Source organism: Chrysoperla carnea, chromosome 3, assembly GCF_905475395.1.
Source record: "Chrysoperla carnea chromosome 3, inChrCarn1.1, whole genome shotgun sequence".
Lineage (NCBI taxonomy): Eukaryota > Metazoa > Arthropoda > Insecta > Neuroptera > Chrysopidae > Chrysoperla > Chrysoperla carnea.
In genome coordinates, this window is record NC_058339.1 from 16253048 (window position 1) to 16280805 (window position 27758).

General features: G+C 28.8%; 1 protein-coding gene across 8 annotated transcripts in view; it reads right to left on the reverse strand.

The window, feature by feature from the left end:
* Positions 1-27758, reverse strand: part of LOC123295783 (protein turtle) — a 413559-nt gene that overhangs the window by 11242 nt on the left and 374559 nt on the right. For 3 of the 8 annotated variants that reach the window (XM_044877238.1, XM_044877233.1, XM_044877239.1), the window contains exons 3-7: positions 22134-22267; positions 1782-2577; positions 837-1691; positions 365-445; positions 38-223 (exon numbers count right to left, since the gene is read on the reverse strand). In XM_044877238.1, the coding sequence (XP_044733173.1) occupies positions 38-223; positions 365-445; positions 837-1691; positions 1782-2577; positions 22134-22267 (2052 nt within the window). Of the gene's footprint in view, positions 1-37; positions 224-364; positions 446-634; positions 713-836; positions 1692-1781; positions 2578-22133; positions 22268-27758 lie in introns of all 8 variants that reach the window. The other 5 variants (XM_044877237.1, XM_044877236.1, XM_044877235.1 and 2 more) reach the window with 5 other exon arrangements.

A 27758-nucleotide genomic window follows, 5' to 3' on the forward strand; every position in this document is an offset into this window, starting at 1 on the left:
ATTTGATCGCTTCGGAAATAAAATTGATTATACAAACCTAAATACGAAGTTTCTTCTGGACGAATTTGGCCTTTGTTTAATGTTTTCCATTGGCCATCAGTACGGTACTTAATTGTATAGTATTGAGTAAGATGAGCTCTTTCTAAAGGCTGTTGCCATGTTATTAAAAAGCCATTACTAATTTCGGTTACTGTTAAATTACGTGGTGGACCTGGTTTTGGACCTAAATAGAGAACAAAATATTAGGAAGATCTAAACGTATTTGAAGCATGTAATACAAACTACAAAAAATAAATAGCAACTAAGCAAGCCCAAAATAAAACAAGAAAGCGGTTTAGCGAAAAACAGCAAGACATTAAAATACCTTTGGGTCTAAGAACTGGTGGAATTAAAGTGGCTCCTGAAGAATCAGTTGGAAAAATAAAAATGCTTAAATCAAAAACGTCTGGAAATAAATAAATAAATCAAAAAAAACTTAAAATTTGTACATGCATTTATTTTGGATATTTCATCCGAAAATAAAATTAATGTGAAATAAACCATGCGTTCTTTTCTGTTCAGTGGGGAAAAATGGATAAAAGCAACAAAAAATAACTTATACGCTTGTTAATTGCATTTATAATCCTGGGCTTACCCGAACCAGGAGGTGCTGGTTGAAATATTTTATCCGACGGAGTTGGCGTTATTGATATTTGTTGCGGTTCTCCTACGTCTGCCATTGTTAAGAGATCAGGTTATGGAAATTTTAAATTAGTTTTTTAGAGAGAAAGCTTTCAAGAATATTTAAATATTGGAAGTATTGAATATGAAAATGACACAATAATAAAAATACATACCTAATGTACGAATGGTGATTACTTTACTAAGCATTCCATCACCTAACGCATTCTTTCCGATCACCTGAAATTCGTAAGTGGTACCAGGCGATAAACGATTTATTGTAACCGATGTGCTACCGGATGGAGTAACGGGAATTGTCGACCACTCTGATACTCCAGCTTCACGATACCATATCGTATAATCTTGTTTATAATCTGGACCACCACTATAGCCAGGCATCCATGATAAAGTAACACCAAATTGTGTTGCAGTACCAGATACGTTGTATGGTGCATGGGGTTGTGTACCTTCTACAACTAATTGGGTTGTAGATACAATTGTCGCTACTTCGTTTGTTGCTACACATTGATAAAAGCCAAAATCGGTTCTACGTAAATTCTCTATTGTAATATTACCACCCGCAACACGTATTCGATTTTTTGGTAGTGGTGCACCGTCTCTCCTCTGCCATTGTATATTTGGTTTTTGAGTACCTTCTGCCTCTTGAGCATCACAATGTAATTCGACAGTTGCACCGACTTTTCGTTGATACATTGATTCTGGTTCTAATGTAAATATTGGTGGTTTACGGACCAACACTTCCATTGGCCCCGATGAACCTTGTGTACCTTGAGCATTGTATGGCGTACACGTGTAACGTCCTTGATGATTTTGATTGACACGTGTAAATAACAATGAACCATTATTCATAATAACAATGTCTTTTGTTTGATAAGGCTCTAACAATCGTTTATCTTTGGTCCACGTAACATATTGTAGGGGAGGGTTTGCCTTTATGTAACACTGTACAACACCTGCTAAACGAAATGGTAAATATTGTATTGTTGGTGTAAATGTAACTTTTGCGGGATCTGGAACATAAATTCATAATATTTATTATGAGAGGTGAAAACCCCAAATGATTGTGGTATAAAATTTTGGTAAACAAAAATATTTCTTACATTCTACATTTAAGTAGGCAGAAGCTGATTGTGGCTCACCAATACCATTTGTTACCTCACACAAATATTGTCCAGAATCATCAGCACTCACTGGATTCACAATAAGTGAGCCATCACGACGTATTGATACTCTAGTTTCTAAAGCAGCAACTTCACGTACTGGTGCTCCCTCACGGAACCATTTTACCGTCACATTACCAGGTTGAGCTTTTGCTTCACACGTGAACTGAACTTTTTCACCTTCTAATTTGGTTTGATTTGTTGGTGGTACCATAATTACAGCAGCACCAGCAATTATAACTCGTGCCGTATGCGATACTTGACCCTCGCCATTACGTGCAATACACGTGTAATCGCACGTATCTTCATGCCGTATATTTGATATACGTAATTCGGTACCATCATTAAATATACCAATTGTTGCTGATGGTTCTACAGGATTTGCATCCTTATACCAGAGTATTTCTGGTGTAGGTGTACCCTCAGCTTGGCAATTAAGGATAATTGCATCGCCGAGGTTAACGTATATGATGTCTTCAGGCGTGACACTAAATCGAGGTGGCGCATGAACATCCAAGTGGAACCAGGTACCATTTTTGTTTGGGTTTGGTGAACGATTGAGGAATACAACTTTACATTCATACCAGCCTTGATCGGACTCACGAATGTTGGTCAAGTTAAGTGATGCAGCACCAAACGGTGAATCTTGTGATACTCGTGACACTCTCCCTTCATATCCTTCTCCGCTGTGGGTTGGGTAACTGTCGTACCAGATGTATATGGGTATCTCCTGCCCCTTGAAATAATCACATGATACATCACAGATATCGATGGAAAATTTTATTAGTTGGGTATTTAGTATTTCTACACACACAATCATACACCCTCACTAGGATATCATTATGGATTGTTGTTTTTGTCGTGAATTTGATTGTATTATTTTGTATTTGTGTTATTTAGGCTAATCAATAGCTGGTTTTACTTTACAAAAGGTACAGAACTTTATTTTGGTAGGATATCTTCGATTAATAATATTAGTAACTCTAAATTTTTGAGTCTTGAGAAGTTGCTGTCAGGTCTGCCATTTTCTTCAATGCACTTAATGTACTGAAAATAGTGAAAACCGAAGTAAATTCCAGGCAAAATCTGAATAATAACTTAGTTAAAAGTATCTACTTGCTCTGTTATGAAAAAAATCACAAAAAAGTGATAATTCGACATGATGGCGAAAACGGCAACTCTTCAAAATGAAAAACTCGGAAAGTTAAACAATATACCCATATACTCATTGAAAATATTCTACCTGAACACACCCCTGTACATTTTGTAAAATGAACTATAGTTTCCTAGTTTTAGGCTTCTATTGATTGACCGATTAGAATGAAATATATTATTTTGTGTGTAGAAATACCAAATTTCATTGCAAATGTTTAACACAGGCTCTATACATTACAAGTATTTCTTTTCGAATAAATTATATAACATGCAATCGTGCGCTTAGTGAAATATTAAATTAATTCTACTTTTGTCTACAAGTTCACTAAGAAGACTTTAAAAAATTTGAAGTCATGAAGTAAAAATAATACCACTTATTTTGTTTTGTTTAAAAAAAACTTCAACTAAAAAATGATTATTACTCAGGTATAAACGTATGTCTTTTTTTAATTCTTCATGACTTCATTTCTTTGGAAAATTAACAAGGCAAACAAACAAAAAGATAAATACTAGAATACTTATAAAATTTATTAGTATAGAAACGAAAGAAAGAATAAAATGGAAAAAAGTGCAATAATTAAATAATTTTGTAATAAAGTGTTTTAATCCAAGCTCCCATAACAGTACGTCCATGTACGCCTGAAAACACTTGATAAACACAGATAATCACTGTAAAATGATAGTAAAGGTTATTGACAGATACGGTAGTGCTGGCAGAGTAATGTTTTTTTGCCATCATTAATATTTTTTGACTGGCAAATTAATTTTTGGCATCCTAAAATATACCATAAGTTTATGATTATGTATCATAAATCAGGCATGGGAGAGTTATTTTAAGTCGAAGTCACCATTTTTATAACTTTATTGTGTGTCATAAACTTTATTGTGTGTCTCTTTATCAAAGTCCTCATTGCTCATAGAGGTGGAAGCAAGATGGGTATACGACTCTTCTGCCTATTTCCGTTTTTCTAATAGTAATGAGATAGGTAGAAAAAAATATTGTCTCTCTGTCTTACTCGTATTTTAGGTAAGAAGTCAGAGGGACTACGTCCCATTTGCCTATGCCTGTCATAAATAGTTTGCAATTCAAAGATGTGTTTTTACATCAATTCATCTATTTTCAGCAAATAGCAAAAATTCATTGGTGCATGAGTTTATCATCTTATTAACAGATGTTGCTGTCTTTTGTTTTTAAGTTTATTAGGACTGATTTGTTACTGGTATGGGAGCTTGGCTTTTTTTCGTCATGAAATGTTCTTTTTAACCTAATGATGATAATATATGTTCGCGAATGTATATATAGTAGTAGTACTTAGTTGTTCTTGATTCTAGAAAACTTTTCGATAACAATATGAACAAATTATATACTTTTTTAATAACTTGCTTTAAGTTTGGTAAGTTGCCTTTTCTTTAGAAAATGTTTAAAAACTATAAGTTTTTGCTTTGTTATTCTTTTTCTTAAAATATAAAATTATATACATGATGATGATACTTAGGGTATACAAAATTTTTTTCGCGTTATTTTTTTAACAAAAGATGGTACTGGAATAAAAAAGTTTTGGATATTATATTTATTACCGATCTTTTATTAAAGAAAAAAAGATACTTATATAACGATTATTTATGTTTAAAATATTGTAATAATATATTCTAATTTATTAAAATGTCATTTACAGAATTTGAAAAATAAAGCTTTCATACTTAATACTGTATGAAGGCAGTATAAAATTCCGCACAAAACTGACTGATTAAGTGACACAATTGCTTAGATGGAAAGAATGTCATGATTACTGATATCTCATTTATCGAAAAACTAATAGAAGGAAAAGACATTGACTTTATTAGAGCTTTTGTACTTTTTTGTACTAAAATGTAAACCAAATGGGATTGCCGAGTTATAAATACATTTCAGGGAATGCATTCATTTTGTCAATAGCTCATTGATTGTCGATTAAGTTTAAACGATAAACTGAGAAGTCATCGGTGCCTAGTTCTATCGAAAACCTGTTATTATTAATGGAAAATCAATGGAAATGGCAAAAATTGTACTCATTTTGTGGTAAGCTGTCTGTATTTTATAAATTTTTGCCAAGTTTTAATGGTAGGTAATTAAGTCGTCTCAGTTTAACCATCTCAGTAGCCGAGCGGGCTAAGCCATGTTAAATTTTTTGACTACTGGCTGGGAGGTTACGGGTTCGAATACAGGCAGCGGCGGTGTGAACAAAGACAGTTAATGGGGCGGTAAATTGATCAAACTGCCGTCACTTGGATAAAAACGAATTAATTGACTCCACCCACTCGTGGGTGGCCTCTGTTATAGACGTGGTCTGAGAGACGGAAGTTAAACCCAATTTTTATTATTATTTATTATTAATTAGGTTGGTTGAAAAATTTTTAATTCTATGTATTGCAATACTTTTTGATTTTTATTCTCAATATTACCTTCTCAATTTTTACGATCGAAATAATAATGGAATAATATGATCAAAAATGAAAAATTCTTGATAATGTAAGGTGGGGGGAAGTACCTAGTTTTGTAAAAGGTAGAGATCGTGATTATATATAGTGATAATACTATCAGTAAACACTATTTAGTAGCTATATTCATAGATCTTAGTACAAGTACAAACAAACTTGTTCATTATATACATAATATTGCATGTTCAATCAGTTTAAACCTAAAACTCCATGAACAAAAGAATTTTCTATGAATTACTTCATTCGAAAATTGATTATACCGTATGTCCCAGAAGTCCTTAGCCATACCAGCAGTAATATTTTCGTTTTACGAGATTTAATGTAGTTTTTTAATGAAATCAAATTTCGTGAAAAAAGTAATCTAAATTACTATATTTAACGAAAATCTGTTTTTAACCCCGGAACTAAAAAAAGGGGTGTTATAAGTTTGAACGCTATGTGTGTGTGTCTGTGTGTTTGTCTGAACGCTATTGTGTTCAAGCTAAATTATGTCTAGAGTAAAAATAAATACTTTTATTTACTATTAAATATTTGAAGAAAATTCATCTGTATATTTTATAATTATAAAGAAGGTTTTTCCCATCGTAGTCTTAATTGACTTATTCGTCTTAATATTATTCAATTAAAAATTATGAAAGTTTTCGACTCGAATAAATACACACACGTTTAAATGAGCAGGGAATTAAAGCATATGTTTTACAGTTAAGAACAACACATGAATAACATTTTATGTAATTAAAGTTAAATTGTATTTACTCTTCTAATATGTTTTATAAAATTTTAGAGTTAAAATAACGAAAAATATATACGTACGAGACTGATACCCACTCGCTTCGCTGAGTTTTAAAGTAAAGATTGCTCTCGCTTATGCCTTTCTATAACACTCGAAATAATGGTAAGGACTGTTTTAACAGGTAAAATATATGTATGGTTTTCTACTTTTTTTAAATGTATAATAGTCGTAACTATTCATTGAGTATATCAGAAAAGATGGCCGTGAAATATTTTATATTGACTATTTTTACAGAAATTTGTAGTTTATGGTAATGTCAAATGACTACTTTTACAGAAGTTAAATTTATTTAAATTTTTTTTTTTTTTTTAAATTAATATATCTTTATAAATTATATCTCATGTGTTATTCTAAAGTATTAGCTATATTACTGTACAGTTTCATTAAAAAAACATTCACTAGTTTTAGCGTGAAACCGTAACAAACAAACAAACATGCTTACTTTCGCATTTATAATATATAGAGATAGAGATGATCGTATGGTTTAACAAACACACACTAAGTAAAAGTAATAAACTCTCAATTTAATTAATTAATATTTTAACTAAAGAGTAGAGAAGAGATTGCTTTATAGATAGATATCTTTATATGTATGTATAATATATGTAAATATCTGCGATCGCATTTCTATAGATAACAGAAACACTTTATATTAGATATTTTCCTTCAGCTAATTTTCTTCAATTTAAATGAATTTGTAAATATTTTAACAGTATTGAATATTAATTTTCGCCAAGAACGCAGTTTAAGCTTTATATAAATAATTCTACTAAATCCAAGATGTCGATGGAGACAGTACGTTTACTGTTTATATTTAAATTTTTTATATTTTATTATTATTTCTATGAAGCTATTTAGAGCAGGCATGGGCGAGTTATTTTAAGTCGAAGTCACCATTGCTATAACTTTATTGTGTGCCATAAACTTTATTGTTTGTCTCTTTATACAAGTCCGCATTGCTCATAAAGGAGGAAGCGGGACGGGTATACTCTTTTACCTATCTCAATTTCTCCTATACAAAAATTATTTAGCTTTCGTTATTTCGAAAACCAAGGTAGATATCGAAAAATTTTATTCTTATTTTTTGAAATAAAATTTGAAAATAAGATACAAATAATTTTAATCCTAAGTCTTAAATTGCCTTGGCGGTCGTACAACTTATTTATTATTTAAAAATTTTCTGTATAATTCGATAAACTTCTTTAAAATAAAAATCCTATACATGAAGGAGTAGTAAAAAAACCAGAGAAATATTTGAACCAGCAATATTTTCTTCGACTGTTTCGTTATCACGTATCATTCTTTATATTCATTTTATTACGAAACGAATGATATAATCATAAAAACGTTAACGTTTGAATATGCTTTCGTAGAGATATTTTATTAAAAATAATTCACACATAAGATTATGATAATATTCATACTATATAGTTGAGTACAGCAAATTTGCATGAAATAAAACGAAAAGCAAAGAAGCTGAATGTTATAGAGAATATATTTACGATCGGTATAATTTTATATGTAGAGTATATCGAGATGTTTCTTCATATCTATATGAAACACTTTCACATATGTAGAAATTCTACCTAATATTATAAATGCGAAAGTAACTCTGCCTGTCTGTCTGTCTGTTACGTTTTAAACCGCTGACCTAATTTTTAATGAATCGCAGTAAAGAAATAAAAACTTGAAGGGAGTAAAATAGGAGATACATTGTCATACCGTTTAGCTTCATTAAGTATTCGTAGATGACACTACGTGGTTGTATTGGATTATAACTCTGATGATATTTTCGTTTAGTAGTCATAGATGTCGTTAATAAAACTAAAATTTTTCATACAAGGCTCAGTGAATTTTATTAAAATGAATGTACAATTTTAATATCATAAAAATGATTTTAAAGCGCTATTCTTTTCTATTAAAAAGGCAGCAAACTTAAATATTTTCTTAATTTATTGTCAAAGGCGTACTAAGAGAGAGTTAATTGATGGATTTTAAACCCAAAAATTCGAATCCGTTTTCGAAAAACATTCGCTGTTGAAATTAAGTAATATAAAGACTATACAGACGTAATTTTTTTCTATTTAATTGAAGTATCTTTATTTTTGGTATTGAGTTTGGCTTTTTCGTACTCTTATAGATTTTCATTGGTTCTAACAGTGATTAGAAATATTTTTCAGAAATAATAACGTATATTGTTATTGGTGCAGCTCTAATCAAATTATCTTGTCGAAAAGAAACTTAATCTCTCCCAATATTAAAAATTTTATGCGCATATGAATAATACCTGGATATAAATCCACCCCAACTCCCAGGTTGTGTTCGGAACAATATAACAACGTTGTTCAGAGAACATAATTTTTTGACATTGATTAATGTTTTTAAATTGTTTTATCATATATTATTATTAACTTTGTAAGGGTCTCACTCATGTAAACAATATTTGCATATTTACATTAACGATGTTTTTTTTTACAGTAAAAGCCAACTATAAAATTGTAAAAAAAAGCCAACTAAAAAAATTTCCGTGTTCAATTTGGATAAAGCTCATGTTATAAGGTAACTATAACCCAAAAAATTCCAAAATCGGGTTCATTTAACGTGAACGGATAGTTCTCAAGATAACGTCAAAAATCGATTCGAGATATCGTTTTTCTCAGAAACTACTATCTCAATCGCCAAATGAACCATATTTTTGAATTTTTGGTACCAAAATTACCTTAAAAACTGAGTTTTATCAAATTCCGAAACAAAAATTTTTTTTGTAAATTTACGATTTTTTTCAAATGGGTATCCCTTAAAAAAATTGCAAAAAATCGAAAAAAAATTTCCATTTTCGATTTGAATAAAACTCATGTTATAAGGTAATTTTGACCCAAAAAATTCAAAAATCGGGTTTATTTAACATTTGGACAGACAGTTCTTGAGATAACGTCAAAAATCGATTCGAGATATCGTTTTTCTCAGAAACTACTATCTCAATCGCCAAATGAACCATATTTTTGAATTTTTGGGACCAAAATTACCTTAAAAACTGAGTTTTATCAAATTCCGAAACAAAAATTTTCTTTGTAAATTTTCGATTTTTTTCATATCCCTTAAAAAAATCGAAAAAAAATTTCCGTGTTCGATTTGGATAAAACTCATGTTATAAGGTAACTTTGACCCAAAAAATTCGAAAATCGGGTTCATTTAATATTTGAACTAGTATTTATCGAGATAACGTCAAAAAATGATTCAAAACTCGTTTTTCTCAGAAACTACTAGGTCAATTGCCAAATGAAACCGATTTTTGAATTACTTGGGTCAAAATTACATGCTGAGTGCAATTCTAAAATCCGAAATCGTATTTTAAATTAAATCATAAATTTTAAAAATATGACATTAAGATTAGGATTAGGAGAAAGTAGGATCTTTCTCTGATCTTGACGTTGACTTTAAGAACATCAAAACCGACCTTATCTATACGATAGTTTTATAACGAATAAAGGTGTGAAGATATTAAAATATATTCATAATATTATTTAAAAAATATAATGTCTCGCCTACCACAGTCTAAAGTGATACAACAAATGTTTCTATATACCTGAAGTTAGTAAGCTGTTGTTTACTTATCTACCATATCAATCTCGTTAACTTTATTACAGAAAAATATAAATTATCGTTACGGAAATTATACCTCTTGTTACCTGCCTAATACACTACAGATACATATATTTTATTTCTAAGAAATTAACGAACGTTGTGTTTCTGATAAAATGAAATATCAATTAAGACATTGTAAAAATTGTCAGAATCGTTATTGAAATCATTAATTTTCATCAAGTAAAAACATGCATAAGATTTGTTCAGTTTTTAATTATTATATTGATGTACATATATTTATTAATAAAAACTTATAAAATTTTAAGAATTTTTGACATGTCACATTGTTTGAATATGACACGTAATATGAAAAAAAAAAGATATTGTTAACAATTCGAAATTAAATATTTAATTTTCAATAAATTTAAAACAATAATCCAATTCAGATTAAGTAAGGTGTTTGCAGTAGTTTCTCGACAAACATTGCTATTTCCTAGACAGAATTTGCATTGAAATGAGTGTATTTTATGAGAATGATAGTAGGCTGAAGACTGATTGTCAATGTTGTACACTGTTGTCTATTTACAAGCGGACCATTGTATATTGTTTTATCAAAAGCACAGAACGTAAATCATTGTTTGTTTGTGAATAAAAATCAAATTAAAGTTTTGAGGAGGGATAGTTTTGAACACGCAAATTGATGTACCTTGAATCTAACAACCTGATGTACCTCGAATGTATCATTTATACATTGTGCGCATAAAACTTTACAATTGCATTATGGTGTTTTATATTGGTTTCCAAGTATGGGAAGCAAAGTATAACTAGGCTGATATAGTCTCATCAAGTCCATGTAAATCTAAATATATTTTGAAGCTGTTTCAGGGCGCTCAGAGTAGTGAATGTATGTAAGAGACAAGTGTAGGGTTTTCTATAGTTTACGACCCCTTGAAGTATTCAGTACCATGTCGAAATTAATTTACAAGGCTCCCTTGTTAGTTTATAATCTTAAAATAAATTAAAAACATTTAGGTATATTACTCTGTACTTTGACTTTGACTAAATTTAATATTATTATTAATTTTATCAATACGGATAGCATTAGTCTGATTAAAGTGTAATATAATATATAATATAATCGTAACCACCTTTGATCTTTATACTTAAAATTTTCATTTAAATTTATTAAGTTTCTCTAAAATCATATTTGGTTAATATCGTGTGACGATACTATTTTCTGCAGAATTGAATATTATTATTAAATAGTATGTTTTGAAGGGTTTTGAATATAGTGATGAATAATAATATGTCTTTAATCTATGAGAGAATGTTTTATATTATCATCGTCATCTATGTATATGTCGACGAACTATTTCTATCTTTGTGTAACCTGACAAAATTATTTTATACTTGAAGATTATCGTTAAATTTGTTTAGAAAAGCATCTTCGCTAAGTATATTTGTTGAGCTTTTTATACTTTAATGAAAGTGAGAAAATATATTTTGAGATAAACTTTGTGAAATCTGACTTGGCATACTAGTGTTATTTGTGTAATATTCGGAGATGTAGTAAATTATTATTGAATACAAATAAAGAGAGCGTTTTGAAATATATTTAATAAATAAACACGCTGTGTATCGCAGCAAGAAACATGGTTCATGGGTTCAAAAGAAAAAGTCAGTAGTTGTTTTAATCAAATTAAAACGGATGGCTTATAAAATATACCGTTATAAATTTTATATTTTATATAAAATAAAGTTCGAAAACTAAAACCCCGACAATTACAGAATCGCGCTCTTAAAAGTATGAAAACATGAAAATATTTTCATCTGAAATTGTTATGATAAGTAAAATAGTCATTACAGTCGGGGGACCACTTTCTGGTCCTGTGGAAAACTGTTTAATCTTAGAGGTCCCGCGACTGTAATGACGATTTTACTTATCATCAAAATTTTATATGAAAATATTTTCTTGTTTTCATACTTTTAAGAGCGCAATTTTGTAATTGTCGGGGTTTTAGCTTTCGAACTTTATTCTATTTAAACCATTTTGGGGTTATAATTTCGTAAGAAAGTATAGCAACATATATTATATTTGAAAAGTGCTATCATAGCTGTATATCTTCTAGAAGACGCCGTATTCAATTTAATGTGATGGTATATAGCCCCTATAACCAGCAGATAATCAAGACACTTCTAACGATAGTTCATTTGTCAAATTTTGATAAGATGTCTAGAAGCTAGGTCCGAACAGATGAACATACATGCATATCGGTTAAACACATAACCCTCGATTATATAGTCGAGGTAAAAATATAGATTTTTTTGAAAATATAGAAATTATTTGAAAATTACTGATTTAATTTTATATATCTTTCGCATATGTTTGCCTTTTTTGGAAGCTTGTTATTAAAACAAATATTGTAATAGTATTTGAAAAAGACTAATTTTATCCTTTTTAAATGTATCTTGAGGTAGGTATTCGATAAGAGATCAGCAATTAAATTTTCTGTTGAATTTTTGGCCAGGTTAATTAACAAACAACTAGCTTCGACAATAACCTCAACTTGACTAATTAACTTTGCTGTGATAGAAACCCCAGAGGATACACATGCATAGTATATAACTTTTCGATAACGATATAGTGTTATATTGCAACAGTTTTGTAATAATGTTATTAACAAGTATTTGTTCGGTTATTTTTTTTTTGCTATCTATTGTAACATCTTGTAAACTCATTGTGTTATAATATTTATACTTAGATTATTATTAGATATTATTGTGTAAATACAAATATAATGTAATAATAATAATAATAATAATAACTTTATAAGAAACTAATACCAAATATCAATATCTAATAGATGGAGCTTCTAACTAGAGAGCGCCAGAGAACCAGAGCCAAAACTAACAATCTAGTCAATGCATAACCAAACCAGTCAGTAATTGTGGTACTTTTAAACTAAACTATAATTTAATATAATATGGTATTAAAGTTAAACGACATAATAAAACTATTCTGTAGTACTTATATATAATATAGCAAGTATATTTATACAATATACCATGTGTGTTTGTACCATCTAGGCATATACATATCTGTAGTATGACAGAATACATTCGTTTTGTAATGCATTTAAGCGAGAGGTATTATATAAATGTATTGAACATTAGTTGGAAGACGCTTGGAGAGTGGGAGTTTTTTTAGTTACAGATAATTAGTAAGTTCATCAAAACTCCCACTCTCTGCATGCATACAACAGAAGATCTGTCGTATCGTATCTGTAGTCTTACAACACATTTATATAATACCTCTCGCTTAGATGCATTACTAAACGGATGTATTCTGTCATACTACAGATATGTATATGCCTAGATGATACAAACACACATGGTATAGTAGTGGGTACTATCTACTATTATTCTCGTTAACTATTGTAGTAGGCATATAACATTCACAATATTAAACATTTGTGTGTTACTAATGTATATACAAGTGTAAATTATTATAAACAAATGAATTTTTGGTACAAATTGTATCAGTTTTATAAATATTATGTACATTAAATTGTCTCTTTCCATAAAACCTTTTCCAAACTAAGCCGATTTGGAAGATCATCGCCAATTTTTATTTTTTTTTATGCTCGGAATCCTAAATTTGCACTTGAAACATACCTAAGAACACTCTCTATTAAATTACCTTTTAAACAAAACTAAAAAAATGAAAATTCATTACACATCGTAGACCTCAAGGATATCATGGTAATATATAATGAGCTATACATTTTAACATTTTCGATGTAAAATGCGAAAAACATCGAAAATGCGTTTTAAATAGATACTTCTTTAGCGTTATTTGATTCAAAACCACTTCCCCACTGAGGAGATGATAATATTTAATATTGAAATCCACGTTTTTCTACGTAACTAAAAAATGGCAAATTTGTTTTATTTTTGCCAATAAGAATGAATAAAATTTTTTCAAAAGTAATTAGCCTTTATAACATCTTATCAAGACGAATACAAGTGAAATTGAAATTGAAGTGGGTAGCCATATTTTCATTGCAAATAAATTGGTAGTACATGGTCGGTGTGGTACTGAAGTCGTGTGAGTGCGACCCCTGTAGTCCACACGACTAATTTCCCAGAGGGGGAAAAACATTAAAAAAGGTCTTCGTAGCCTTCATAGATTATTCTTCAAACATGTAATGAAGCTTATGCTGAAACGATCATTATCTCCATAGATAAATGATGTGTTTTATTCACTTTTTAGATTCTGTTTATTCAGTTTTTACCAGTTTTTTTATTACCACTAAAAAACAGCTTAATTAATTCTGCTGAAAACTCTTTCAGTTCTTCAATATGCGATTACGCGTCGAATAAGTCACGTGTTAATGTCATAACTGGTTCGCGAGATAATCGTGGCGAAAAGATCCGAACGGACATATGCACATACGTACACACACACACACAGGCATCACATTGAAAAAGTTTGATTCGGATATTGCGGCCTTGAAACAGCGAAAATATGTAAAAATGGAGATTTTCAAAATCGGCCCCATTACATTCACTTCCTCTGGGAAGTTAATAACAAACACCATAAAAATTACATAATATTTATATATAGAACTGAAACATTTTGTACTAGCGAATTGTATAATGGGTATTATTTGTAGTGAATATAGTAGAATCAAAACTATTATCATATTATCAGAATTAGCTACATTCAGAGTAATTATACATTTACAAACATATATATAGTTAGGATGCTTTAGATTTTTTTTACATAGTGCATACTGGAAATTGAGAAATTATGAATAGTAATAAATCAAATGAATTTTCAATGTAATCAAGATATTTTTTTAATATGAAACATTGCCAAATTGTATGTCTTTGTCAGTACTAATGATGCTACACGAGAGACACGAGGAACAGAATGAGACGAGGATAAAATGAGTGGAAGACGAGATTATAAAACAGGACACATTTTTTTCATTCCTCCCGACAGTACGAACATCACAAAAATTACTGTTTTGTAATAATTCAATCCATTCTCGAAAAAATTAGCTAGAAACTTAAAAAAAATCCCCTGTATATAAATAACATTACCTATAACATTTAATATTTATCTTATTAAATTTTAAAGCTATATTTCTAACAAAGCACCTGGCATGATATATATATGTAAGTAATATTACGAAAGACTAAGCACAATACATATAGGGTTGCCCATTTTTAACTATCCAACTAGAATTAACAAAGCATTTTCAAAAGAAACGACTAAGTAAAAATTGTTCTTCTTGAAGGAGCACGTCTTACAAAAAACCTTGATTTTGATTTTCAATTTTAGGATCTAAATATTCATGCTCCAAAATAAACAAATTTTGATGGGAACGTTTTTTAGTAAACGTATTATAAATCGAATGAAAAAATTTCTCTATACTTGTTTTTGCGTTCAAATATAAACATTTCCTCTATTTCTTAGCTTTTGCGAACAAGAATTGAATTTTAACGATCGTGAAAATATCAAATTTAACATGTACGAAAGACATCCTTCTCAAAATAGAATAATTTCTACTCGAATTATTTTTCCAAAATTACTTTGATGAACAAAAAGTATCCCGAACGATTAGATAGGAAAACAGCTTTGTGTGAAACTTTTTCAAACCAGTTCCAAAATATTCTTCGGATCGTTCTGATCAAAAGCTTTCACGGCGACAACATTTTTTAACGAGTAGTTTTAAAGCTACGAGCAATCAAAGCTACGCATTTATTTTACTTATAGTATATGCCTATCGTGTGTGGTATGTTTGTTTGTGTAACACTATCACAGTTGACATTGCCAAATTTAGGACAAGACCAGCGGGGCCCCCACCGATTGAAGGTCAAACCAATGTCAATACTTTTATTAATAAGAAATCGCACAAAATTTTTATTTAATAAGAATTAATAAACGATTGTCTGTGTTCAAATATAATACAACAAGAAAAAAACTTTTTCATATATGCTGTACGTAATCATATTATTTTGCTTAAGTATACTCCACTATACGGGGACTCCCAGGGCCTCCGAGTTATAAAGACGGCGCTGAACAGGGTAATACATTGTTTGTAATGTTTGTGTATAGTTGTATTATGTTGTGTTGTCTTGTTAGTTAGTGTGTTGTACGACCTATCATTATTAAGACGGTAGTCATATACTATAACTATAATATAAGCATAGCTTCGATCTCTCATGGGCGTGAGAACTTTTTATCAGAACGATCCGTATGATCAGAATTTTTGGGAATGGTTTGAAAAATGTTTCTCGGGAAGCCCTTTGACAATCTAATCGTGCGGAGTCCTCTAGCTGGCGAGATTAAAATGGAACACTCTATATATAGGCAATAAAACGCACAAAGATACAAATATATAAAAGACAACAAGAAAGAGAGAGAAGACAGATACAGGAATGTTATTAAATAAAATGAGAATAAATAATGTAGTTAATTAATAACATAGGTAATATAGATGTATTATATAATAAAATGGCGATGGGTGGTTGAGGTGAATGAGGTTTATAAACAATAGAAAGTTTTTAAGTATGATGTTTCTAATTTATACTTCGAATAATAATAATAATAATAATCTAGATAGGTTTTAGATAGAATAGGTAGGTAGGTAGGTAGGTAGGTAGGTAGCTATCTATGTAGGTACTACATTACATTACATTTTAATATAGACTAAAATTGCACATAACTATAACAAGTAATAAGTTTTATAAATATAATCATATAACATAGATGTTTAACCAGATCTATAATAATAAACAATAATAATAATAATAATAATAATAATTTATTTATGATTTTATAAAAAAAAATAAATAAATGTGTTTTAATTCAATTTAATTAATTGTAGTATATTAAATATTAGTATAAAATATATCATCATTCATCTTGGTATATTCTTTATTACAATACTTAATGAGAAATTTCTGTATTAATATAAATGATATTAGAAAAAGAAAATTATTAATATAAAGGAACGTAATATTTCTTGTCGTATTGGTTGAGGTTAAGAATTTAATGCTAGGTTAGTTTTTTCTTAAGAAATATTGCATTAGAAATAAATTGTATCAATTTTTCACTTTATTTTAAAGATTGTGCTCTAATAATCTAAGGGTTTCACCTTGGAATTTAGCGGAATACGCTGAATTTTTATGCAAAGTTTTATTTTGATAGTACAAATGTTGTCTCAAAAGTTGCCAAGGTGGCAAAAATCAGTTTTTTGATAATATCTTGTTTCCTTTGCTCTCAAACATTTAGTTTAACAGTTGTAGAAGATAAAATTCTCTAAAAATTTTGACTGAAACTTTTTTTTTATACGTTGGATCGTATTAGAAATACAAAGCACAGAAGATAGAAGCACTCAACTATACGCACAGGGTACGTACAGCGTACAACTTAGTGCAGGGTCAATAATTATAAATATAAGGTATTCAATGATTATTTAAGTAGTATTTAATGAATAATTAATGAAAAAATCTCGCAAGGGATTTGTTACGCTTTGAGAAACTAAGCTACTTGGGATCCACAGATATATTTCGAGCAGATAGAAGCTCCAAGCTTTTAACACCCGATTCATATTCAGCGACCCCAAAACCCCAGAATAACGATTTTGGATCGAATATATAACGAATTTCCCGAACACTCCAAGAGACGACGAGGATACCGTTTATCCTGGGCACCAGGTACCTCAAAGATTATTCTAACGCGATATTCGTGTTCAGCGACCCAAGAGATAGGACTATTCCTGACATCTAGTGGTGTTAATCGTAATTAACGATATAAATTACATTACCGGGACATTCAAATTGGTATTTGCGTGGAGACATTTGAAACGGATCTTTTATTTTCGATAAAAATTGTGTCTTTATAACTCAAAAATTACCGAAACAAGCTCGGTCATCCAGATATTATATATTGAGTGTGACATTTGACATTCAATTCGGTACGATAGTAATTATACAAATAAAATATGCTTTTGCTTCGAATATAACTATGTTTTGATAAAATTATTCAAAAGAGAAAATAAAAGTTTATATTAATTGTATACGGTTCAATTTTCTTCAAAATGTATACTTGAAACAAAAAAGGTTCAAATCAATTTAATTGACTTCATTACTTTCTCTCTCTGTTAATATAATAAATTTTTTATATAAATAATTTAAAAACAGGTAAACACCAAGCACAGAGGAAGAGAGGAAGAGAGAGAGAATGATTTAGAATAACACACCGAATTATTGTGTAAAATTCTTCGATTGAATAATAAATAATATTAGCATTACTGTTCGTATTAAATGAAGCAGATAATTAAATATTTATGCTTGGAAACAATTCGATTCTGTAAGTTATTAGTTAAATTTAATTATATTTATATCAGTAACACAGAATATTTAAGTCTATTGGGAAAAAAAAATACGTGTTATTTCAATTATTTTGAGAGACGCTACATTTTATGCAAAATAAATAATACTAACGAATTCCAGAATAATATAGTGTTTTACATTAAGAAGTGTCATTTTATTATTTTATAAGAGAATACATTTGTTATTCAAAATGTAACAATAAACACTTCCAGTAAATTTTTCGAAGTACTAAAAACACGTCGAATCGATTGTAGGGACCAAAAAAAATGATTCTTATAATAAAATATTTTTCTCAGAAACTCTGCATCCAATCATTAAATTAACCGGATTTTTATACTTTTGGGATCAAAATTACCCCATCCACCGAGTTTCATCAAATTCCAAAAGCAAATTTTTTTTCGATTTTCTCGATTTTTTCAACCTAACCCAACCCAATTGTAAAAACAATTGTAAAATATCGAAAAATTTTTTTTGATCTCCATTTTCGATAAAACTCAGTATTTAAGGTAATTTTGACCAAAAAGTATAAAAATCGGGTGCATTTGATGACTGGTCGAATAGTTTTTGAGATACGGAATAAAATTGTTCCAAATATTGCGATATCTCAGAAACTCTGGAATGTAACTTATTATAGGTGAAATAATTTTTAAAATCGGTTAAGTAATTAATTCAAAAATGACGAATTTTCATATAAACTATCATCTCCTTTTCACCTCCAAAATTACATATTAGTTTCATATTAACTTTCATCCCAAATTGGACTCTTTTAAAGAATGAATTTTTATGAAAAAAGTAAAATAAAATTTTGTCTCAAAAATGATATAGTTTCATATTAATCTTTTATATGTATAGATAGCAGTTACCCACCCGCTTCGCTGGGCAATTGCAATTTTAAATATATAGCGTTGTGCAAATAAATTATTTGAGTACTTATAGAATAATATAATAATAATTGAATTAAAACACATTTTTAGCAAGAAGACATCAAACAAAGTGGTAACATTTAAAAACATCTATATCTATACTCAAAACACATATTGTAACACAATAAATAGCAGCACAAGGTGAAATATGTAAGACATGATGACAATTTTTACATTGAAAAAAAAAAAAAATTGTATTTTATGTTGGTAAACAAAAAACAAAATAATAGTATGCTCTTAAAGTCCAAAAAAGTTGAGAAAAATGATGTATCATTTTTATTGATATTTGAAGTGTAAAAAAAACTAACTAATTATTTGTTATAATTTATTTTGTAATCAAAAAAATAGGATAGAGAAGAGCTGTCATTTTTGTTAAAAGTACTTTGTGCTTTTAAAAAAAATAGAAAGGACCTCGCACAAATTAGATGTCATCTGCAATTCGGTCAAACTTTTTCAAATTTTGGGAAATGATAGTTTGAGTTATTCTGAATAAAAGTTCCCATGGTCACAAGTCATGAAAATGACAGGATTTCAAGTTATCGCTAAATTAAAGTTGGAAAATGTACTCATTTTTATAAAAAAGTTATTGTAATTTAATTGTACAAAATCATTATATACGTATATATGTAGCTGAAAATATTGATCTTAACACTTCATATTATTGATCCACGGAACATTTAACACTGCTTCAAACAAGAATTAAAAAACATACGTATGCATGCAGTTATACATATCTGTATATGTATTTGCCTATCCACACATAGGCATATATTATACAAATGAGTACATTTTCCAACTTTAAATTAGCCACAAGATGAAGTCCTGTCATTTTCATGACTTGTGACTATGGGAACTTTTCTTTAGAAAGACTTAAACTATCATTTTCCAAAATTTGAAATGCAGATGACATCTAATTTGTGCGAGGTCCGAGGTTTTGGTTAGTTGAGACTATAATGTGAAATATTCCAGACATGTGAACAACTTTCGTGAATAAAGAAACACTTTAATTTTTCAAATTGCATTCATCTGAAAAATTATATTTTATTGAGTAGAATCTTTCTAAATCAATTAGTGAGATTCTACTTGGTTAGTAGTGAAAAATTTGAGTGTATAATCCTAATATTATGTGTTTCTTTCTCTACTGTAATCTGCTGCTCTCTCTTTGATTGAACCGATAAAAAATCATATTAAAAATTTGGTCGTTAAATAAAAAGCTTGAGTTCGGTTTTATCATCAAGTCGCTTGGTAACATTAAAAAAAAAAATTATATTTTCTACGATAAAGGATAAATTAAGAGAAATCGAACGTGATTGTGGTTTGCACGTTTATTTCACGCCGAAACTCTTTTTTTTTTTACGCAGGCACGCCATACATTAAATATTTTCTAGTCAGTTAATTTAATTTTAAATAAAAAATAAAAATAAGGCAAATTAATTTTATTTACTTAGTAGATGCAACAAAAATTATAGTAAAATGTATTAATCTGTACCATAATTTTTGATATATACTGTACAAATAGTTTTGTAAATACGATAGACACTCTAAAATTGATGTTTTTAAAATACTAAAAGTTTATATTAATGGCAGGAAAGATATTGAAATAAAGGGAAAAATTGGTTATTATGACATTAAAATAAGTATCTACAACAAAGTTGGACAAGAATAAATTGTAAACAATTTGAAAATACAAAATTCTTGGAAAAAATAATTTTAAGTGTTCACTTTTAAATTAGAATAAATACTCTTTAAAGTTTGACCATGATTTATGCGTCACATATAACAGTTTTTGCGATTCCTTTAAACAGTCGTTTCGATTTACTTCGAAAAGAAAAAATGTTTTTTTTAAGGGTCAAAATTTAATCTGATCGTCATTCATGTTATAGTTGGATAAATCTAGCGTATTTTGATAATGAATTCGAAAAATTTTTGCAAATAGATAATTTTTTTTAAATAGGTTTCTTTTGTTGGAAAATTACAGAAAAGGAGTTTACTGGATACGAACGTGGTTTTTATCTCTACATTGTTTTCTTTGGTGACGCTTTTGAATATCTCTGCTTTTATTGATCAGAAAAAGTTGAAAAGGTTACAGCGGTTTTCTTGATATTTTAAGGATATTTTGCTGAATTCAGGCTTCGATAGCAGGCAAGGTCGATGCAGAAATTTTTAACAAACAATTTTTTTTTCATTCTTCTCAATCCGATGAATAAAAGCAGAGAAATTCAAGAAAACGCCACAAAGGAAAATCGTCCCGAAATCGAAATACTCCTTTCCTGTACTTTTTACAACAAAAGAAACCTATTAAAAAAATTGCAAAGTCATTTGCGAAAATTTTTAGAATTCACCAGGCTGGAATTTATTCATGGAATACCACCAATGATTTGGTATATGTGATTCAAGTCGTAATCATCCATTTTTTGGCTGTGTTGATAGATATCCACACAGAATATAGAATATGATTGGCTGAATTTAAATTCAGTGTAATTGAAATTTTTTTTGGTAATCATACTAATTACTTATTATTTCAATGGATTGATCAAATTTTCTGAAAGAAAATGAATTTATTAATGGCCAACTGTGGTCCTTTGGTAAAGGTGTATTAACTAAATATAATTAACATAAACTTTAAGTATTGTAACATCAATCAAATCATGAATCAAATTCATATCAGGGATACGTTTAATAAAAAAAAAAAATAAAAAAAAGTTAAAAATAAAAAACGTAAGATGCGAACTTATAATTCCAAAGTTAATATACTTATATGTAAGTAAAGAATTGTAATACGTTACGGTTTTTATTAAATACGTTAACGGATATACTCGAAACGATAGTTAGTGTATGGTTTTCTGTTCAAAACACACCAATCATCGTTTGATTTGATTTGCACCGTATTTATTACGCAAGAGAGACGACCATGTAGTTAAGAGAGCAGAAGAAATTGCGATATCGTACCGTTTCGCCTACCTTCTTCTCCCACTGCAACACATATGGGACGGGATGTTCTCCCGGGAACTCCACGTGGCAGTTGAACACCACTGACTCACCGAGTATTGCTGTGATGTGTACTGCATCTTGGAAACAAATACCTGAAACAAGAAAAACAAACAATTATTATGATTCAATTTATTTTCACTGACAATAGTATAGCTTGATTTGTAGTTCTATGAAAATTCTATATTCATCAGTTGTCTTTAGTCTATTACAATAAAAAAGTTAATTATGACCATCTTTGGAGTGCATGCAAGTTCTGTAAAACACAAACTTTTGATTGTTTTTAATAACAAGTTAAATGTATATTTAAATAAACTCCCGACACAAAATCAGATCTGATGGATTCATCTGTGGAATCGTAACTTTTAAAAGGATGAACCAATTTTGATTTTTTCGTTATTTGAAAGGAAATTAGACCGAGAATGTTTTTAGATACGTTTAAAGAAAGTCGACTAAGTCATTTATAGATCATTTGTAATTGCCTCTTTGGTAGTTGTTTCGGGTACGAAGCCCTAAGCTCGCACTTGAAACATACCTTTAAACACTCTCGATCAAATTATCTGCCAAAAAAAAAATTCAAAATTAATTCATCCGTCTAGCAGCTACGATACGCACAGACACGTTTAGTTTATAACACCCGCCTTTTTGGTCGGGGGTTAAAATTATAAAAAATTTAAAATTACAACTTTAATTTTATATGAAATGAGATTTTAATTTTAATTTTTAAAGCAAAGTTAAAATTAAGTGAGTAGAGGTAGTTTAAAAAAGTTTCCAAGGTTTTTCAGGAAGTTTAATTTATCCTGAAACCAATGAATTTAATGTGTATTTCGATATAAAAGCGAGAAGTGTTAAAGGTTTTCACTAGAAGTGATCTTTTTTCAGATTGTTGGTCCATTTTTATTTTATTATTTCATGTTAACCAAAGATATATTAATTGAAGTAGCATTTGGCAAGATTGTCTAGTAGAATCTTGTGTATTTATTCCAAAATTTCCTATCTGGGATCGGCGGATGATATAATTTCACTTCAAAGATAATATTTAAGTATCGATCATAAGGGAAAATAAAACAATAAGAATTATTTAAAAATTTTCAAAAGTTGTGAACTTTTTTCAAAATTATAGTCTATTTTGAAAACTCATAAAGCCTAGCTCTTCTTTAAGATCGACAAAATTATGAATTTGATTAATACAGGGCTTGTATGTTATCAGAGACGCTTTTAAATCGATGGCTGTAGTACAATATATTTGTAGCAATCTTAGCTGCACAAGGTATATTTTTAAAAGTGGAATGGCAGGAAAGTTGGTTCGTTCGTTCAATAGTTAACAGCGTTTTTAGTCTGTTGTATATTAATTTGTAATATATGGAGAAAAAGAGTGGTTGAACGAATATCTCATTTTAAAGGTTTCCTAGTTTACGTTGGGGATTTTTTTAAATTTATAAAAATTTCTCTCTTGTGTAAATAATAATTGTACATTTTAACTAAAATGAACCATTCTAGAATAACAAATACAGAAAATATGCAAGATGAAATGTATAAAATATACCATAACGAGTGGCAACTATAATAAAAAAAAAATTTTAACAAAAAGAAAACAGATTTCAAAGGGAAAACTTTTCCAAAACAAATTAATATGCACTTAAAAGTAAAAAAATAACGATAATATAATGTAGTTAAAATTATTGTTATTTTTGGAGTCGGTATCAGCCATGGAAACAACTCTGACAGGACAGTTTGCTACATTAGCTTATCTGACACCGACTCCAAAAATAACAATGATTTTAACTACATTATACTATCGTTATTTTTTTACTTTTTAGTGCATATTAATTTGTTTTGAAAAAGTTTTTCTTTTGAAGTCGATTTTCTTTTTTTTAAAAGATTTTTTATTTTGTGATTTTTAGTAAATCAGAAGTACACTAACTAATTTGTCACTAACAAAAGAATCATCGAAATCAATTGCCGTGATATTGAGTTATGCGTCCTCTTGTCGTGCATACTTAATGCAAATTTAAGTCTTTTATGGTTTTCTCATGGATGTCGTTGTCAGAACTGGACCAGTTTTAAAATAGATAAAGAATCATACTAATCGGTTCACCAAGTCGAAAGTTATGAGGTAACACACAGAAAAAAAAATACAGTCGAATTGATAACCTCCTCCATTTTTGTTTGAAGTCGGTTAAAAATATACCATAACGAGTGGCAACTATAAAAAAATGAATATTAAATTTCTTATAAGCTTGAAGAACGTGAATATATCAAGATACATTTTTATTTCCTAGAATATTATTATATCGTGACATAAAATAAATTGCATGATTTGTTGAGCATACCTTTTTTGCATTTTCATTTATTTATTTATTTTTTTTTTTTGAAAATCGTGGAAATACAACGTGTTTTAAAATAAAATTATCTTTGCATTCAAGAATACAGGTTATGAGAGATCCCTTAAAATATATTTAATTAAAAATAACTAGTATTTTTCATTCCAATTAGTTTTTTCAAGGAAATATCTTTACCAAGAGTGTCTAAAGTTTTAACATTTTACAGCAATCTTAGATATGAAGAAATTTTAGATATGAAGAAACTTACACTAAAGTCTACAGTAGAGTGAGGAGATGTGGTTGTGAAAAACACTCTTACGAAAGAGCTTACTTACACGACTTACTCAAAAACATATTTTTTTCTGAAATTTTAGGGTAGTGGTCTAAAGGTTTAACTGTACCTATTTATGTAATAAATAAATAAAAAATCAATTTTAAGAAAATCTCTAGGTAATCACAAGATCCCTTAAGAAACAAAATCACTATTTTATCCAAATAACCAATAGAACGAAACCATCATGTATATATTTAGTGAAAATTTCAGCAAAATTTCGGGAAAATTTAGTTTTGGTCCTATTTTGCTAGTAGTACTAAATCAATGCCTCAATTTCCCAGAAGAAGAAATACATTTAAATCGCTTGCAACAGGAAAAACTCTCCACGTTTCTTGCAATTTGTCGTCAATAAGTAATACTGTAGCGTATTATAGATATTTTTATATATCACACTGCATGCAAGTCTTTATTTAAGTGCATACATCTAGTATTTACACACTGTTAAAGATTAAATCGATAACGAGCCAGTAAAGTTAATTTTTCACTTTTTTTTTAATTTCGAAAGTATATTGTACAATAATAATTATCAAAAAATCTGAAAATATGTAGAACAAAAAAAACAATAGTTTTCACATATGGATAGAAAAAAATATTTAACCTATTTTATTTTCTAATCTTGAACAATTCGTTGGCAGAGACATCGAACACACATAAATATGAAAAATTATGGTTTAATGATTAAAACATGTGCTGTTGTTATAACAAACGAGGTCACATATCATCTAATCACTTTTTTTATGTTGTGATGTATGCGAATACAATAAAAACAGACTATTATTTGTTTTTTTTATCTGTGTTTGTGTGTTCGCTTTTGTTTTTGTGACTGAAACGATGGAAAAAAGTACAATTCGATTCGAATCATTAAATTGAATTACAAACAATTCGATTGTTTGTTGAATGGCGTTTGTTCAAAATATGGTTTTGTGAAAGTTAAAATCGGTTTTTCAAAATGCAAAAAAATACATAGAAGTAATATATTTCAAGTCCTCGAGTATCAGCACTGCCGAGCCAGTCCTTCTACTTAAGTATACTTACCTAAGTATTTCTAGAAAATTTTCTAGATTCAAGCAAAAAGTAAAATGGCATAATACGCTAAAACCTTTAATTAAACATAAAATTTGCACAAAATATGGAACGCTAATAAACAAGTAATAATGTTCTTTTTACTTCAATTCAGCCTATTTTGTGTTACTTTGTGTTATTTAGAAGGGAAATACAAATATTTGCGTTTGCTGTATTTTCTAAGATAATTAGCTAACAATATTCATAGAAGTCGATTATCAAACCAATATATCGATTAGCAAATTGAACGAATATATTATTATTATATTTAATTAATAGAAAATTGAAAACAAAATGGATAATTTGTAGCGAAAGCAGGATTAATTCGCTTCTGTTACAAATATAGAGACATGCAACGACCTGCGGTGTCGCCAATATGAATATCTATACAATAAATAGAAATACTTCGATAATTCTTACTATCGAAAAAACTTTCATCAACCTAAATCTATTCCCAATCAAAAACTAACTTCAGGTCCCTTTTATAGTATTTAGTCAGAGTGTCTATAGAGATCAGAACCGGCATATTTCTAGTACTAGGTACAAAATCAAATAATTGCCAAAACATGAAAAACAACAAAAAATTTACATGCCGAATTGTCAAAAATTGATCAAAACAATTTTAATAGTTTAATATATCTAAGGGCCTTCCTTTAAACTTTACATCAAGATCATTTGATAGATAATATTTTGACTTTTTTTTCAAATTTAAAATGACAGACTTTTCGTACAGAAACAAATACTATACATTATTTTTTAATATAAAGTTACTTATTTATTAAAAGTATATTTCATTTTGAAGATTATTTTGTGACATATGACATTGACATCACACATATAGCGTCAAATATTTATACATATACATGTTTGAAAAGATCAACAGAATATAAATATAAAACATAAATAGAAAAAAAAAATGAAAGATGGAAAAATAACTGCTAAGTAAAAGCAGAATATTTCACTGGTTCCACATGAAATATAGAAAAAGTGTAAATGAATTGGGATTTAACGCAATATAATCAATATAAAAAATACATTATTGACTATCAAACAACAACCACACATACATAACACATTGGTTGGTTGCTTATATGGAATTGAAAAAGCTTAGGCATTTATAAACGGCTCTAAACGTGACATAAAAAAATATATCTTTTAATATAAAATTCTTTTGTAATGAATTTGTGTGACGATAGCAGATTTTTTTCTCTTTTCACAAAAAATATTTTTATTTTAATATTATTATTTTTCGCCATACAAAGTGATGTAGAAATAAAAAAAAACCTATTACTTGGCCTAATATAGAAGTAGAAAAAAACGGTTCAGAAAATTCGAGTAAAAATTTGGAAAAAACCAAATCGATAGGTGGCATCTAAATATTTAGCTAGACATCTAAAACATCTTATAATTAATTCCAACGAAACGACCCCCCTTGATAAGATGCCTTTATGAATTAGAGGCTATCTTGAAGAAAATTTATTATGTACATTTGATTTTGATATATATATTTTTTTATTAACGAAGTTTCCAAAAATCACAAAAAATTCCTAGGTCATCGGGCTTTTTATTATTATTTTTTCATTCAAAGTTGGCTGAAAAATTATGAATTATGGATTATCCTTCTCAATTGAATATTTCCAAATCAAAAAATTGAAAGAGTTTGATAAAAAACTATCTAAAATATTTAGACAATTTTGTAGTTTATAATAATACCATAAAAATATAAGGTTGACGATGAAATAAAAACAAAATTTTAATTTAATTATGAGTTGATCGAAGATGCTTCATTTGATGAACAGAGCCGACTATAGTAAGAGTATTCATGATTAAAGAGCGATATCTATATTATTTAATTTATAAGCATCA